The sequence below is a fragment of the Mastomys coucha genome, unplaced genomic scaffold (genome assembly GCF_008632895.1).
Source record: "Mastomys coucha isolate ucsf_1 unplaced genomic scaffold, UCSF_Mcou_1 pScaffold12, whole genome shotgun sequence".
NCBI lineage: Eukaryota > Metazoa > Chordata > Mammalia > Rodentia > Muridae > Mastomys > Mastomys coucha.
In genome coordinates, this window is record NW_022196894.1 from 46,740,955 (window position 1) to 46,756,858 (window position 15,904).

The window sequence follows — 15,904 nt, forward strand, 5'->3', positions numbered from 1 at the left end:
TTTTATCTTAGCCATTCTGATGTAAGATGGAATCTCAGAGTCCTTTGGATTTGCTCATTTCCCTGATGACAAAGGATGTTAAACATTTCTTTAAGTGGTTCTGGGCCATTTGAGATTTCTCTATTGAGAATTCTCTGTCTCTGTACCCCATTTTTAAATTGGGTAATTTGGTTTATTGTAATATAACTTCTTGAGTTTTTTATATATTTTCAATATTAACCCTCTATCAGGTGTAAGCTTAGTGAAGATCTTTTCTTAATCTGTAGGATGCAGTTTTGTCCTATTGACAGTGTCCTTTGCCTTACAGAAGCTTTTCAGTTTCATGAGGTCCCATTTATCAGTTGTAGATCTTAGAGCCTAAACTATGGGTGTTCTGCTCAGGAAATTGTCTCCTGTACCAGTACATCCAAGGCTATTTTCCACTTTCTCTTCTATTAGATTTAGTATATCTGGTTTTATGTTGAGGTCCTTGATGGATTTGGACCTAAGTTTTGTGCAAGATGGTAAATATAGATTTATTTGAATTTTACTACATTTTGTCATCAAGTTAGACTAGCATCATTTGTTGAAGACGTAGAAATAGGGCACTAAAGTAATCCACTATTACTGTATTAGTGTATAGTTGCTTAGTGCCTAGTAGTGTGGGGTTTTGTTTTGTTTTTAAGAAATCGAATGTACCTAAGTTTGATGTGTATAGGTTTAGAATTATAATGTCTTCTTGGTAGATTGCTCCCCTGCTCAGAACTAAGAGATCTTTGTCTCCTCTTATTTGATTTGGGTTGCAGTCTATTTTGTAAGACATTAGGATAGTAACACCTGTCTGTTTCTTGGTCCATTTGCTTAGAGTTTTATCCTTTCATTCTAAGGCAGTCTTCATCCATGCAGATGAGATATCTTTCTTTTAGATAACATAGAGTTGGATCCTGTTATCAGATCTGATTGGCTATCTCCTTCTTAAGCCACACACCAGCCTGCCTACCTTACACTGAATCTATATGGGCTGCAGTGGCAGGTAGAATGATTACTGAGGTGGCTCAGCTATAAACATCTAGGATTATAACCAAAATAGCTTTAAAGGAGAATCGTGGACCTAAAGTTAGCTCCATGTTTGAAATGCACAATTGACATTATATATATATATATATATATATATATATATATATATATATATATATATATATTACACATATATGTGTAAGAAACCATTACCACTATGAACCTCGGGTCTGTTGTACTTAAAATTTTACAGAACATTTTTATCCCCTGATACTCTGTCATGAATCTAGGCCAAGTTTCTGTAATCACACTTTGCCTACTTTTCCCTACCAACAACCACCATTATGTGCTACTGCAATTGAATCTGCTTTTGGATTTGGCCACCTTGGTGATCTTTTGGAAGCCTTGACACATGACTGACTAGTTAAAAGAGGGCAAAATATTGATGGCAGAGGTTTTCCTCTAGAATATGTATTTGATTTTGGCATCTTTACAAGTATTTCATAAACTGTAAGAGTAACCTGAATTTTGGTCAATTGCATCCTCAGGCCTTGTGTATTTCTGTAAGCTGTTTAATAACAAATTTTCCATTATAGACATGCTTCTAGTGTCCACGAATCCCTCGGACTTCCATATTTGCTCCCGTGGAGTGGTTGCTGTTGAGAGCCTGGACGATGCTAAAGAATTTCTGGCCACAGAAGTAAGACGTGCTAGTTGTAGAAGTTAAGTCTGGTGAAGGCAATGAGAAATGAAACCAACATCATACCATGTCATCTGCAGGTCTGAGGACCAGGCCTTGCTCCTCTTGAAGGTGGAGGCTGCTTCTCTCCAAAGTTTACTAACAGTAGAAACACATGATTTCAGTAGAGTGGCATTAAAGCTGAAGAAATGTCGACAAATTTCAACATAATAGTAAACGTTTTTACTCTAAAGTCTAAATTCTGCTTTCTATCTCTATAGAGTTGCTTTAGTATTGTTATTTATTTATAATTACACTGTAAGACCATGTGGTCTATGGAGTTTGACATTTCAATTTCATTTTATAAGCATTTTAGACAAAAACTCAATTTTTTTGTTCTATTGTTTATTGAATCATTCTTCCAAACTAGATTTTTCCTGTCAATATCTTAGAAAGTCTTTTATGTATTATATTCATTCAGTTTTACATTTCTATAAATGAAGTTATTGAAAAAGAGTATTGAATATAGACTTTTCCACCCTGTTTTTATATGTATTCTAAATTAGTTACTATAATAAGTACATTCTTCTGGGGCTACATACAGTATCTTTTTAGGATGTAGTGATATGGTGATATTGTTATGGAGTTAGAAGACACCTAGAGACTGTCTGAACTTTATCCAGTTGTAATTAGCTGAGTATTATTTCTTCTGAATCTGTCCTCAGTTACCATTGTTGGATTTGGCATTGAGGTCTGGGCTTTTAATGTCAATGGTCACAATTACTTCATTTCTGCAGAATTTATACCAATGTGAGGAACGGTCTCACTCCCCCAGTACACAGAGATAAGCAAATTTACATGAGTCTGAGCCGTGGTTAATCAACCCACAGAAGTCAAACAAACCTTCTGGGGAGAGGGTGAGGAGTCAGGGCTGCCAAGTTAATCATTTTAGGAAATTAGGTCAGAGACAAAGAGTTACTGAAATGGCTGCTTAGCACAAAATGGAGTTGCTCTTAGCCATCACAAGATAATGTGCTTTTCTTAACACCTTTCACCAATTTCTAAAATGAGCAGGCTCTGGAATAAAAGCAGTTGACCATGTGAGACAAGCCACCCAGCAGATTCAGTGATAGCTTCTATAACCATGAAAATAAAGAACCTCCTGTAGCCACTCAGTGACCTGTTGCTGGAAAAGAGAAGAGAGGAATAGGGTATTGAAGGAAACTGCTGGAGCTACTGGACACTGAATAAGCCAAGTCTTAAGCCTTCCTAATTCCCTTCTAAAGAACTGAGCATACTCCTGGTGGCCAAGTGCCCACAAAGCCTATTTGCATTGCTTTGAGCCCAGCTGTCTCTGGGCTTGTGGTGTTCTGCCTCTCATCCCTGCAGCCCACAGTCTAGTGCAGGGTTGTGTGACACATGGCAGGGTGAGGTGCCTACTGGAGCCATCAGGCAAAGGGAAGCACAGCCAGCCATCTGTTTCTCTTCTCACAGAAAGCCATAGACATCTTGGGATTTCTTCCTGATGAGAAGTTTGGGTGCTATAAGCTTGTTGGAGCCATCATGCACTTTGGAAACCTGAAGTTTAGGCAGAATCCCAGAGAAGAGCAGCTGGAGGCTGACAGCACAGAAAGTAAGACTTTACAAACACACAGCTCACAATTCTGTTCAAATTTTGTCTTCAAGCTCACCTTATTTTATTTGCACTCTCTTAATCTCTTTTTTATTTGTTTGTTTTAGAGAATTTTGAAAATAATCAATACTATTTTTTTCTTTTTCCTTTTTTTTTATTTTTTTATTTTTTTATTTTTTGAGACAGGGTTTCTCCGTGTAGCCCTGGCTGTCCTGGAACTCACTCTGTAGACCAGGTTGGTCTGGAACTCAGAAATCTACCTGCCTCTGCCTCCCAGGTGCTGGGATTAAAGGCATGCCCCACCACCGCCCGGCTAATACTATTTTCCTTAATTGTTACTTATTTGATTTTTTTCATGTGGTGCTGCTGGGGTTGAATTTAGGATTTCATCCCTATTAGGCAAACCATCTACACCCAGCCCTCTATTACGGTTGCTAAAAAGTGTTATCTCAGTCATTATTCTATACTATCTTCCTCTCACAGCACAAGAAGCCTTTCTTCACTCATTACTGGTAATGTCAGTAGAGTTTTTTGAGCATCTGTGGAATATACTTTTAGGTCCTGGACTATTAAGAAAAAGGATGGAGCAACTTTTCATAAAATTTATTGACTGGTATAAGGGGTGGTGGTGGGGTATTCTGGCCAAAGACCCTTGAAATTCCAAAGGCAAGCTGGATCCATCCTATCAAAACTACAATGCTTCAAATACTCCCCCTGCTTCCCATTAAAAGAGAAAATCAGAATTCCAGCATGAATGAGAAAGGGGCTCTTGAGTAACCTACCCTTAGTGCGGGCCATTGGCAGTTTACAGTTGATTAGGGAGGCTCATTCTTCAGGGATATGGGGACCAAGTCAGTAGTAAATGGGCCCAGGGAGTGTATTTTAATAATAATAATGATAATGATAATAATAATAGTAATAATTAAAAGGGGTTGTTGGGTTTCAATGGATTTGGAGGGAGATGGATAAGATTAAAATATATACATGTCTGAAAACTTCAGACAGTAAATAAAAACACCATGAAAAACTACGTACTTAATTGACTAGAAAGCATATGAGACATATTACAATCAGTTATCTCTCTAGATTGACATAAAAGCAAAATATAACAATTATAAAAAAGAAAGTACAGGGTTTCAATAATTACATTGAATTTTAAAATTCCACATGAAAGAGAAGCTATATTCATCTAAAACTTTCACAGAAGAGTACATTTAGTTTTAAGGTTTAATTGTTTTTTGATAATATTTCCATAACAAAATTGATCATGCTCATCATATCTGTGTATCTCTCTGAAATTAACTATATTCACTTTATTATTTTCTGTCTCATTGAAAGTTGAATCATGTTAAACTTTTTTTTTTTCCCTTTATTTTCAGCCACTGAAAACCATAGTTGTAATTTCTATCTCTATGAGTTTGACTAGTCTAGGTACTTTATGCAAGTGGAATCACATAATATTTATATGTTTGTATCTGGATTTAGTTCCCTAAGCACCCTATCTTCAAGGCTGATATGTATTGTCATATGTATAAGGATTTCATTTCTTTTAAACTTTAATTAACATTCGGTTGTATGTATTTATATTGCTTTCCTTATCCACTTGTCAGCTGATGCAGAGCTGGGTTGCTTCCACGTTGTTTTCCTTATCCACTTGTCAGCTGGTGCAGAGCTGGGTTGCTTCCACTATTTGCCTGTTCTGGTGGAGTGTTAGGATAAATAAGAGTATCAGTTTCACTCCATTTATTTCTTTTGTGTATCTATCTGTAAGTGGAATTTCTGGATTAAATGCTAACACCGTGCTGTGCTTTTGAGGAGCAGCCACATTGTTTCCTCCGTGGCTTCATCTGATAGTGCCACACACAATACACAAAGGCTCCCATTCAAATCTGTGCCAGCACTTGTCTCTCTTTTGATTTTATAATAACTGTTCTGATAGAAATATAGTAATGTCTCATTATGATTTTGATTTGAATTTTCCTCCTGATTAGTGGTATTGAGCATCATTTTGTGTGTGTGTGTGTGTTGAAATTAATGTTTGTTAAGGCCACTTTCTCAGTTTGTGTGACTGTGTTGGGTGTCCTTTTATCATTTAACTGGGTATCAGGAATATTTTTGTTCTTGAGAATACATGTGTGAACAAGATATCATCCTAGCTCTGAGAGATACAGGTAAAGCAAATGTATATCAAGTGATAATTCAGTGAAAATACAACAGAATGAAAGAATAAAGTATATGAAGATATGGATGGATTTGATTATGTGGTCCCTTGAGAAATCACAGCTTTGAACACATATGTGGATGAAATGGGGAAAATGATATGAAGATCTGTAATCTTCATATGTTGTAGCACATAGGCTTTTATTTTGCTTTGTTGCTTTTTTCATACTTTGAGACAAAAGCATTATTATTGTTGCTCAGTTATTAGTTTCTGAGATTGAGCTAACATCATATAGCTGGTTAAATCTCATGGCTCAAGTGTCCCCCTGTTTGAGCCTTCCAAGTACCTGAGACTACAGCTGTGTACCAGTAAGGCTAGTAAGAAAAAGACTACTTTGGTTTTGTTTGAAACATCTTTATTTATTAGCATATATTCATTGTATAAGATTCTAGGTTTTATTATGGCATATTCATATGTTTGAAGAGTTGTTCTTATTACAGAAGCCAGACATATTTACTAGTAAGCCAAATAATTAATCTATCCACTCTGGTGACACATTTTCTAGGTCTTGCCAGGTGTCTTCATCTTCCCTATTTGTACCTGTATTAGGACTAAAAAATACTTTCTATATAAAAATACAATTTGTGCATATTTTCTTAAGTGTTAAGAAATCAAGTTCCAAGTGTCCCTAAATCAAGTTTTATTCACAAAGTTAATTCAATTTCTCAGTATGCCATCTTACCTTAAATGTTAAAGACAAAATAACATCCATTATTCTAGGGTTACTTCTTTTTTTTTCCCTAGGGTCACTTCTTAATCACTTCAGAGAGCACTGAATATTCCAAGATGCACCTTGGAGTTATCTCAAATGTTCACATTATACGTCACTTCTGCATTCTGCTTTTTGAATGTGTGTGGACAGAGAATAGTAAAGAGCAAAAGAGAAAAATACAGCAGTAACGCACACCAATTTCACTTGTATTAAATTCTTAAAGCTCTTCAACAAAAGGAAGAAATAAAGTCCATCTGATCTTTATAAAAAATCTATGCACATAGTATTTGTAATATTTATAAAAACAATTTCACCATTTTCTATGGTAGTTTCATGAAGTTCCTACAACTCCCAATCACCTTTCTTAAGTCCTTCTGAATGGAGCCATGTTGGAGACTATGTCAACCTTTATTTCTTTTCCATGTCATTTCTAGTATATAAACATATCATATATTGGTTTTTTTGCATCAATTGATGTGTGTTTTCTATATATTGACCACTATAATAATATTACTAGATATGCTATGTACAATTTTTATAATGTCATCATTTCTCCTAGATACATACACAAGAGAGAAATTGCTGGGTCCTACAGTGACTCTGTTTAACCTCTAAGAAAGTGTCAGACTGTTTTCTGCCATGCCATACATACAACTTCACCAATGCCTTTTAACAAGAGCCATTCTGAGGGACCTTTAAGTGGTGTTTCAATGTGGGTTGATATGTATCTGCAAGAAGTAGATTCTTTCATTTAGCATTCAACTATTTCAAAGCTGCAATTTATATTTTTATGTTGATCTGCCTTCTGATCAGTGTATTGACTATGATGGAATGATTTCAACAGTGTTTTCTACCTTCTCTTACTCTTGGCCTCCTTGCTACTCTTTTCTTCTCTCTCTTATTGACATCTTTCCTTTCTTTTGTAACCAGATGCTGACAAAGCTGCTTTCCTCATGGGCATTAACACTTCTGAGTTATTAAAAGGCCTGATATATCCTAGAATCAAAGTTTGTAATGAATATGTTACCAGAAGTCAAAGCCTACAACAGGTAAGGTAATATTTGAGGGCATTGTGATTGTGTGACCATGCAATTATTTTACACATATCATATTCACATATTTTCAACAATTGACAATGTTACCAACAGCAGTTTCTGTGAATGCAGTGAAGAGGGCTACTGTGGTAAGTACTCAAATGTCCTTAGGAAAGATATTACAGCGGTAAGGGACTATGTTGAATATCTCTCTATCTACATACATATATATACATATATACATACATATACATATACATATATACACATATATACATATATATTTATATACATATATATACATATATGTGATATATGTATATATCAGTCAGTGTGGTACAGGCTCTACTGCAGTAATATATACACACCAAAATCTCAGTGGTAACACAATTTTATTCTCTTATCCAGACCAAGTCCAGTAACTATTGTAAGAAATTCTTGCATTGCATTCTTATATTACTTTGGACTCACAGCCTGTGAAGTTGTGGACAAGGAGAAAAAGTCATTTGTGAAGGGAAGTTCAACACCAACTTGGGGCAGTGGTGTTAGTACTTGCATTCATGTCCAAAGATGAGGATTTGTCAGAGTTTCTCCTCATTATGGGAGAAGTGGTAAATGTGGTTTTTTAGAAAGAGGAAATGGTACAGTGAAGTCATAACCTTGTCTCTCTCACTAACAACACTCCTATATATGTTCATATATACATACACACACATATATATATACACACATACACACACATGCATGCACACACACATATGCACTCTCACATGTACATACACACACCTATACAGTCACACACATACATTTACACATACTCAAACACATGCACACCCATGCACACCCCGAGACACCCTAGTATGAGACATTGGTGACACTTAGGAGGCACTCAGGTGGCAGGGGCTTGGGAATCAGGATTCAAGATCATCTTTGGATGAATTAGTTTGAAGCTACCCAGGGCCATATAAAAGTGTCTCAATTCCCATTTCCCCCCAATGCCAAAGAGGCAAAAACCAAAAACAATAACAAAAATCCAGTACATATAGCTGATAGACTGAATATGTGAAGGCCATAACAGGCTTGAACATCATGGAATTACCTTCGGCCTCATTGAGAAATTAGAACAGGGGCAGAGTTTATAAGGGGTAAGGAAAATGTTTCATCTACCTTACACTACCAATTCCTTCTTTAAACTTGAGTCTAATAGTGAAAATGATAGTTTTTTTAAACTGTTTAACATGCATCTGGAGATGTACCTCAGGAGTAAAATACTTATCATCGATTTGATTGTCAATGACAACACACACACACACACACACACACACACACACACACACACAGAGAGAGAGAGAGAGAGAGAGAGAGAGAGAGAGAGAGAGAGAGAAAGATACAGACAGACAGACACAGATAGACTAGACAGACTGAGACACACAGACACAAAGAGACACACAGAGAAAAATGCTTATCTGTTTCTAGTCTTATGCCACTAAGCAGTAAGTGAATCAGGAATATTTTATGATATTTTATTTGCGGGAACATTTAAAGTAACCTTGGTGATCTTTAAGGCCATGGATTACAACCAGCATTTAGCATAGTGCGCTGTAAACCAGCAGGTGCTCTATAAATGTTGAAATAATTAACTTGGGTGGAAGTTGAGTCATATGATCAGAAGTATTTGAGCTACTTCCTAGTGTTAGGATTAGACATGTTTGTCATTGTCATTGTTTCTTAGACATCCACCATGTTATGTGATATGCAGTGATATGCAGTGACTATAGATTATGGTCTTTCTTCTTATATAACTAATGAGCCTGTATGAAGATTATAATTAAATAACCACCTCTTAAAATAATGTACTACAGGCGATTAATTTGCAATTCAGGTTTTACTCTAATAGAACTAGTTAAGAAAGCTATTAAGATCAAGGACATCCTGAGTTTTGCAGTCAAATGGATGAAATTAGAAAATATTTTTCAAAATTAAAAAACAAACTACCTCATTGTTTTGGGGTCAGTAAAAGAGAATTTTCTTAGCCTCACCATGACAGGAAAATCTGTGCCAGGATGATTTTTCCCTGAGGTCATTCTAGATCTACAAAGGTGAGGAACACACTGAGAATGAAAGTAATAAAGAGTTGGAAGTCAAAATTAGAGTCTCCAAGAACACTATTGGGATGGAACTGCTGAGAAGGTAGGTGAGTTGTTAATAGTCATTCATTTTATCAGCCAGCAGCACCAAGCATGTTCTAGGGATTATAGATTTGTAATATTAAATATTAACACTTGAGAAACTTTATTGGACACAGTTCATTAACAGAAAGAAATATCCTAATATTTATTAGATTGTGAGGGAGACTTTATTCAGGACTATTGTAATAAAGATGTTGCAACAGGAAGGTGACTTTGGACTCAAGTCCTCATGCAGCCATGGCAAGTAGGAATTTATAGGTCAAGAATGAGAAAAGAGGGTGAATGAAAACAACATTTCTAAGAGAAGACATCATGGAAAAGTGACCATGGTTGAACTCAACTAACAAGACGTCTTGCTAAGGGGCCGGTTACAAATTTGTACATGACATTAGGCATAAGATACACCATCAGGTACTAAGGGCAGACAAGTCCTCATTAAATGACATAAAAGGATTTTCTAGCAACTGGCTGGAGTGAATGTGGGAATAGTATTACTCTTCAGGTTCAGTACATTTGGGGTGGGACCTGGTCCTGATATCTTTTTTTTTTTTTTCCTAAATATTTGCTTCAGATAATGCTGATGCTGATAGAAGGTCTTAAGACCACAACGTTCAGAACCAGGTTCTGGAGTATACCATCAAAACATACCTTGTGATATTTAGTTTATTGTTAATAAGAACATCATTTCTCCCATCTACACATTTGATAAGGAGGCACAGTGTTAACTCTTTTTTTTTTAAGATTTATTTTTTTTAAATTTATTATTATACATAAGTACAATGTAGCTCTCTTCAGACACACCAGAAGAGAGCATCAGATCTCATTATCGGTGGTTGGCAGCCACCATGTGGTTGCTGTGATTTGAACTCAGGACCTTTGGAACAGCAGTCGGTGCTCTTACCCGCTGAGCCATCTCACTAGCCCCAGTGTTAACTTTTTTTCTGATCTTCTCCATGACCCAACCCATTCTTGCTTATCTTCTTCCATTTTCTCCTTGTATTCACCAGAATTCTAAGACCATAGAAAATTAATAAACATACACTAGTTTGACTAGAAGATGTTTACAGATAGATGATACCCCAGATTAAATCAAACATTGTTGCAGGAGCATGCTAAACATTGACTTTTATTATTTATGTGTTTGAGTCTGTATGTGGGTGTGAGCATGTGAGACTAGAAAAGGGAATTGGATCCCTGGAACTGGAGTTCCAAGCAGTTGTGATCTGCCTGGGTGCTGGAAGAGTAGCAAGCCATCTTAAACTACTGAGCCATCTCTCCACACCCTCTTTTCAAAGATTTATTTTTTGTAATTTTTGAAGAAAAAAGTTTAAATATGATTTCCAGGTAACCTATGCAGTTGGTGCACTGTCTAAGTCAATATATGAGAGGATGTTTAAGTGGCTAGTGGCACGCATGAACCAGGCCCTGGATACCAAGCTGACAAGCCATTTCTTCATTGGTGTTCTTGACATCACTGGTTTTGAAACACTTGATGTAAGTATACCTGGTAAGAGTAAAATCAATGAATATTTCAAGGAGATTAGAAAATTTGAGTTGTGAAATGTAATCATGGGAAAACATGTTCAAAGCATGCTAAGAATAATTATACTTAATATCAATGGTCATGCAAATGTGGAAAGAGGAATATCTTGAATATCTTACAGGGTCTCATTCCTAGACAATAACTATAGACAACTAATGACTGCTCAAAGAAGGAGAATTAGTTTCTCCCAGGGATGAGCTTGTTATAGGTTGTCCATACAGAATGGTTGGTTAGCCATAAAACTATATTCACAAAAGCAACAAAAGCAGATTCAGCAGGTTGTAATAATACATATACACACATATGTATGTATTTAACAAGAATAATTAGAGAGAAAGAGGCTATCAACTTGAAAGTGGGAACGCATGGGAAGAGTTGTAGGGAGGAAAAAGACAGGGAAACTGATATAATTATATTTCAATTAGAATATAGTTAAAAAAGAAAAGCAAATTAATAAGTAGAAAGAATCAGTATACCTAAATTCTAAGGGCTATTTTGATTAAAGAATAATTATAATTAGTAACATTTATTATTATTATACTTAGTGTTAACTATCTAATTTCTTAATCCGTATTTAAGTCAAAGTAGATAGAGGTCTTGTGAATTTTTAATAATAATCAATTGAACATTATTTTACTGCGATAGTCATTAGTCTGCAGATATATTTGAAGGAGACAGGAATTTAAGTGAACACTTTTAATGGTTAAGTATTCTTAGCATCATGTGATGGCAACTATGATTTTTTAATTCTCATTAGCATGTATTCTTGCAAGTGGCAATTTTAACTCTCCTTCCTACCTATTTATAGTACAATAGTCTTGAGCAACTCTGCATCAATTTTACCAATGAAAAGTTACAACAGTTTTTCAATCAGCAACTCTTTATTCTGGAGCAAGAAGAATACAGGAAAGAAGGCCTTGACTGGGTGTCCATTGATTATGGTCTGGATTTGCAAGCCTGCATAGATCTCATTGAGAAGGTACAGTATACATGTATTAGTCCTCCTTGTCCATCTTTATTTACAAACTATCACAGCTTATCATGTTGATCCATCCCAGGAAAGCACCTCTGTCAGAGGATGGGGAATGGGTCTGGAAGGCTCCTTCCATTTTCTCCTGGTGGCTTTTGTGTTCAAGACCTATGACATTGCAGCTAAACTTTCCTTTATGCTGCCATAATCCATCATGTGCAACACAGTCTGTCTCTACACTTGTAGCTTATGCATGATCTCCACTGTTAAAATGCAAGGGGGCTTGTTTAAAATTAAATGGCCAAGCTTGGTTTTTCTCATGAGAAAGACAGAGCTTAAAATGTAAACTCTGCAGCACCTGCCTTATTAACAATGAGTATACCCATATCAGGGGAAGCTTAAGGAAATTTGACAAATTACCATGCAAGTAAACAACTGATCTAAATTCTTAAAGTTCATACCAAGCAGAATATTATTTGTTAATTTAATTGGACCAGTACCAGTTAGTTTAAGTAATTTATCACAGTGTTTCATGGCTTGTTAAACTAGTTGTAATATATGGTTTCTGAATTGTGTGAGGCCCCCATCTCTGCTCTATGCTATGGGGTTTGGTAGAAGGGTTCATGTTCTCTTTTCTGCTTCTTTGTCCACAAGAACAAGCATTGTCACATAGTAGTAACTCTGTGCCTATTCTTGGTTTTATCAGGAATTGCAGTACTATTTGGAGAGAAGTCTAAGCAGGCCAAAGATTTTGCCTGAAGTTCTTCACATACTCTAACCTTTGTCACCAACCCTGTTAGGAAGGATGTGGAAATTAATAAATACACTGTTCTGTACAGATAATTTAAAGTTTTAGATGAAAACAAATCCTATTATTCTTAAAAGGAAGAAACATCACATTGTTTTACTTTGGTCATTGACTTCCCAGTGGAGAGGGAAGGTTGAATAAAAAAATGGATTCCCTATTTCACTATAAACTTGTTAAAATAATAGTAATAAACTAACTATACTGTGGTGAATTGTGTGTGTGTGTTTGTATGTGTGTGTTGGTGTGTGTATATATGTGTTAGTGTATTTGTGTGTATATACTCACGTGTGTGTTGGTTTGCTGACTAGAGATAAAATGGAGCTTCATATGGGCAAAGAGAAAGAAAGACTTAATTTTTAGCAACTGTCACTTCTGTAGCCTGCTGACACTGCTGATAATAAGACTGTTTTCAAATAGAAAGGAGGGATGTAGAGATTGTTCAGACCATGGTAGGTCAATGTCATTGACTTTCATTTGACCTGAGGTTATTGCCTCATTTATTCAGCCCTGAGTCCTCCAAGTTATATTCTAGCAATATCTATGTAATTTCCTGTTGATTTCCCACTGGTTTGATAAAATGTGAAAAAAATATTGACCAGGTGATAGAAAGCAAAGATAAGTCTTCAACTATTTCAAAGAACTCGGGTGAGATTAATAGCAAGAACTCTCTTGAAAAATACAAAATTTTGAAAAGATCCAGTATATCGATTTGGAGAGAAAATTGTTTATATAATGGTAAAACTTAGTGCTTAATATAGAATGACTTATGGGAAATTTTAAATTCAAAGTAACTACAGTACTTCAATATATACAAAATATGTTGTGTTATACATATGCTGCATATTTACAGGAAGAAGAATTTTCATTTTTTCTGCCCCAATTCGTTTCCCTATGCTTTCAGAGACAGGCAAACCATGGTCCTCCATCTCTACCTTCTTCAGTTTGTCCTTTATGAACTTGAGATAATGAGGTCAGTGCAGTAAGGATCATGAAATACAACGTGGAGTCAGACAAATTAATTCTTTATCCTTGCCATTGGGAGTCTAGCTTTGTTATCAGCTGGGTCTATGGCCACCTCAGAACTGTAGTTCCTTGTATCTATGATGAGGTCCATGTCAGCTCCCTGCACAGCATGAATATTTCCTTATTTCCTTGTGACTGTTGTCTAGACTCCCCTTCCTAGAAGGTTTCCAGGCATTAGGTTTGCCACCACAACCCAAAACAACCATCATGTCCAGAGGGTGTTGCTCAATATTGGTTTGTTAAATAATTAGATGATATTACAGTTATTTTAAAGTGCATCAAGGTATCTTTTAAAATTTTAGTTTTCAACCTTTTAAAATATGAGTTGTTTGTGTTTTGCGTTAGTGGTCAACCAATTAGCTGGACTTGAAAATAAAATTTTCAAACATAAAAGTTGCATGTTTTTATGTTTACAAAAATATTTGTCTCATACTGACTTTATCATGTATTTTAAAGAGCAAGCTTAGCCATTAATTTATTTCTTCAAGCTTACAGTGACCTCCTTCCATGTGAATGCTGTGAACAAACCAATTATAGGATTAACTCACACTTGTTTTATTACTGAAATATTGTGGTTCAGAACTTAATTTACTTCCTAAAGTATTATCATACAAATACATACTTATGGCTATGTATAAGGCTTCGTTAAAGAGATTATCCCTCTTATTTCTTGACAAATATCCAAAGTTTTGTGCTTGAGAGCTTGTTACTCTTTCAGTATGTCTTTAAAGGTTCTAATATTCTCCCATGAGATTAGGATAAGGTTTTAGAATTATATTGGCTTCAAGAGAAGATTCACTTCGGCTTTTACCATCATAATAAATGCTGAGTGTGTTACACAGTGGATTACATTATTAGCCTTACATGCCTCACTTGGTCTAAATTAACATTTTCTCTTGCATTTGCCTATTTACCTTTTCATTAGTCCCTTGAAAGTCCTGTAGGATGTGTTTCAATCACACTCATCCCTCACCTAACTCTCCCAGATCCATTGTTCCTCCCTATTCACCCAACTTTTAAAATTTGTCTTTTGCTTTTTTAATCCTTCAAAAGCAGTATGTGTTCCCAAACTATTCCTGAACATGTGTCCTTCTGCTGGAACATCTTTGGCCTGCCAGTGGCTATACTCTTACAGAAAACTCTTTCTCTCTCTTCCAGCTACTAACAATCTCAATAGGTCCATAGCTAGGGATGGATTAACTTCTTTTTTTGGAATAAGCTTTGATTGCTTCTAAATAGTGAGATACTGTCAGACAATGACTTTCCATATCATTAGGCAGCAAATATTCCAAACATTTTCCAAAATATTTTAAATCCCGATAACAGCCTAGCATTAAATTGATATTGCAGTCTCCGAAGGAGTGTTCTCTGGTTATGCTAATTTTGCTATTTAATATGAAATAATTTGCATCTGGTTATATCTTGTTTATCTGCAGATTTTTTTTTAATGTATAGCTTCATACTTTTTTTTTTTACAGTTCATCTGACTATTCACAACCAAGCAGCCTAGGTTCCAGGATTCAAACATTTCCCTATTGAAGCATATGTTCAATGTTCACCCATTAATTAATTGCTCACTGGAAATTTCTTGAAGCTTCAAACCAAGAGTAATAAGGAGTACAGCCCTGGAAGGCATCATCTTTCTACTTAAGACATTTCTCTTATAATTGAAAAGATGTCTTAAAACCAAGACTTTTTCCCACTACACAGATAAATATTATTCAAGTACTTGTATCTTCACCCTGTTACTGAGGCATGAATCTCCATAGGTTATGTGGATGGATGAACATGTGGCTTCTAACATTGAGAAGAGTAGTTCAGAGTAACATATTTTTCATGGTGTTCATATTTTGCTCATATTTTTAGGAATTTGACACCCCATACAGCTGAGGTCAGATCAAGGCTGCTGCCAGAACAGAATGAGTAATTAGGGGCTAGAGAAGGCAGGTTCTGAGGCAATAGGGTGACATTCAATTTCTGCAGGAGGATGGGATGGTCATGTCTAATTATACTGCTAAGAAGGAATAGACACTCAGGCACTGTACCTGGTACATCTCATATGGGAGGGGTCATTTGCTAGTGGACCTAATCCAGGG

At 35.8% G+C, this 15,904-nt stretch overlaps 1 protein-coding gene across 1 annotated transcript in view; it reads left to right on the forward strand.

The window, feature by feature from the left end:
• The window catches only part of Myh15 (myosin heavy chain 15), a 137,999-nt gene that overhangs the window by 23,257 nt on the left and 98,838 nt on the right, over positions 1-15,904 (forward strand). Inside the window, exons 10-14 of the mRNA XM_031364712.1 lie at positions 1,593-1,696; positions 3,170-3,308; positions 7,172-7,290; positions 10,809-10,958; positions 11,816-11,986. Coding sequence (XP_031220572.1) covers positions 1,593-1,696; positions 3,170-3,308; positions 7,172-7,290; positions 10,809-10,958; positions 11,816-11,986 — 683 coding nt within the window. The remainder of the gene's footprint in view (positions 1-1,592; positions 1,697-3,169; positions 3,309-7,171; positions 7,291-10,808; positions 10,959-11,815; positions 11,987-15,904) is intronic.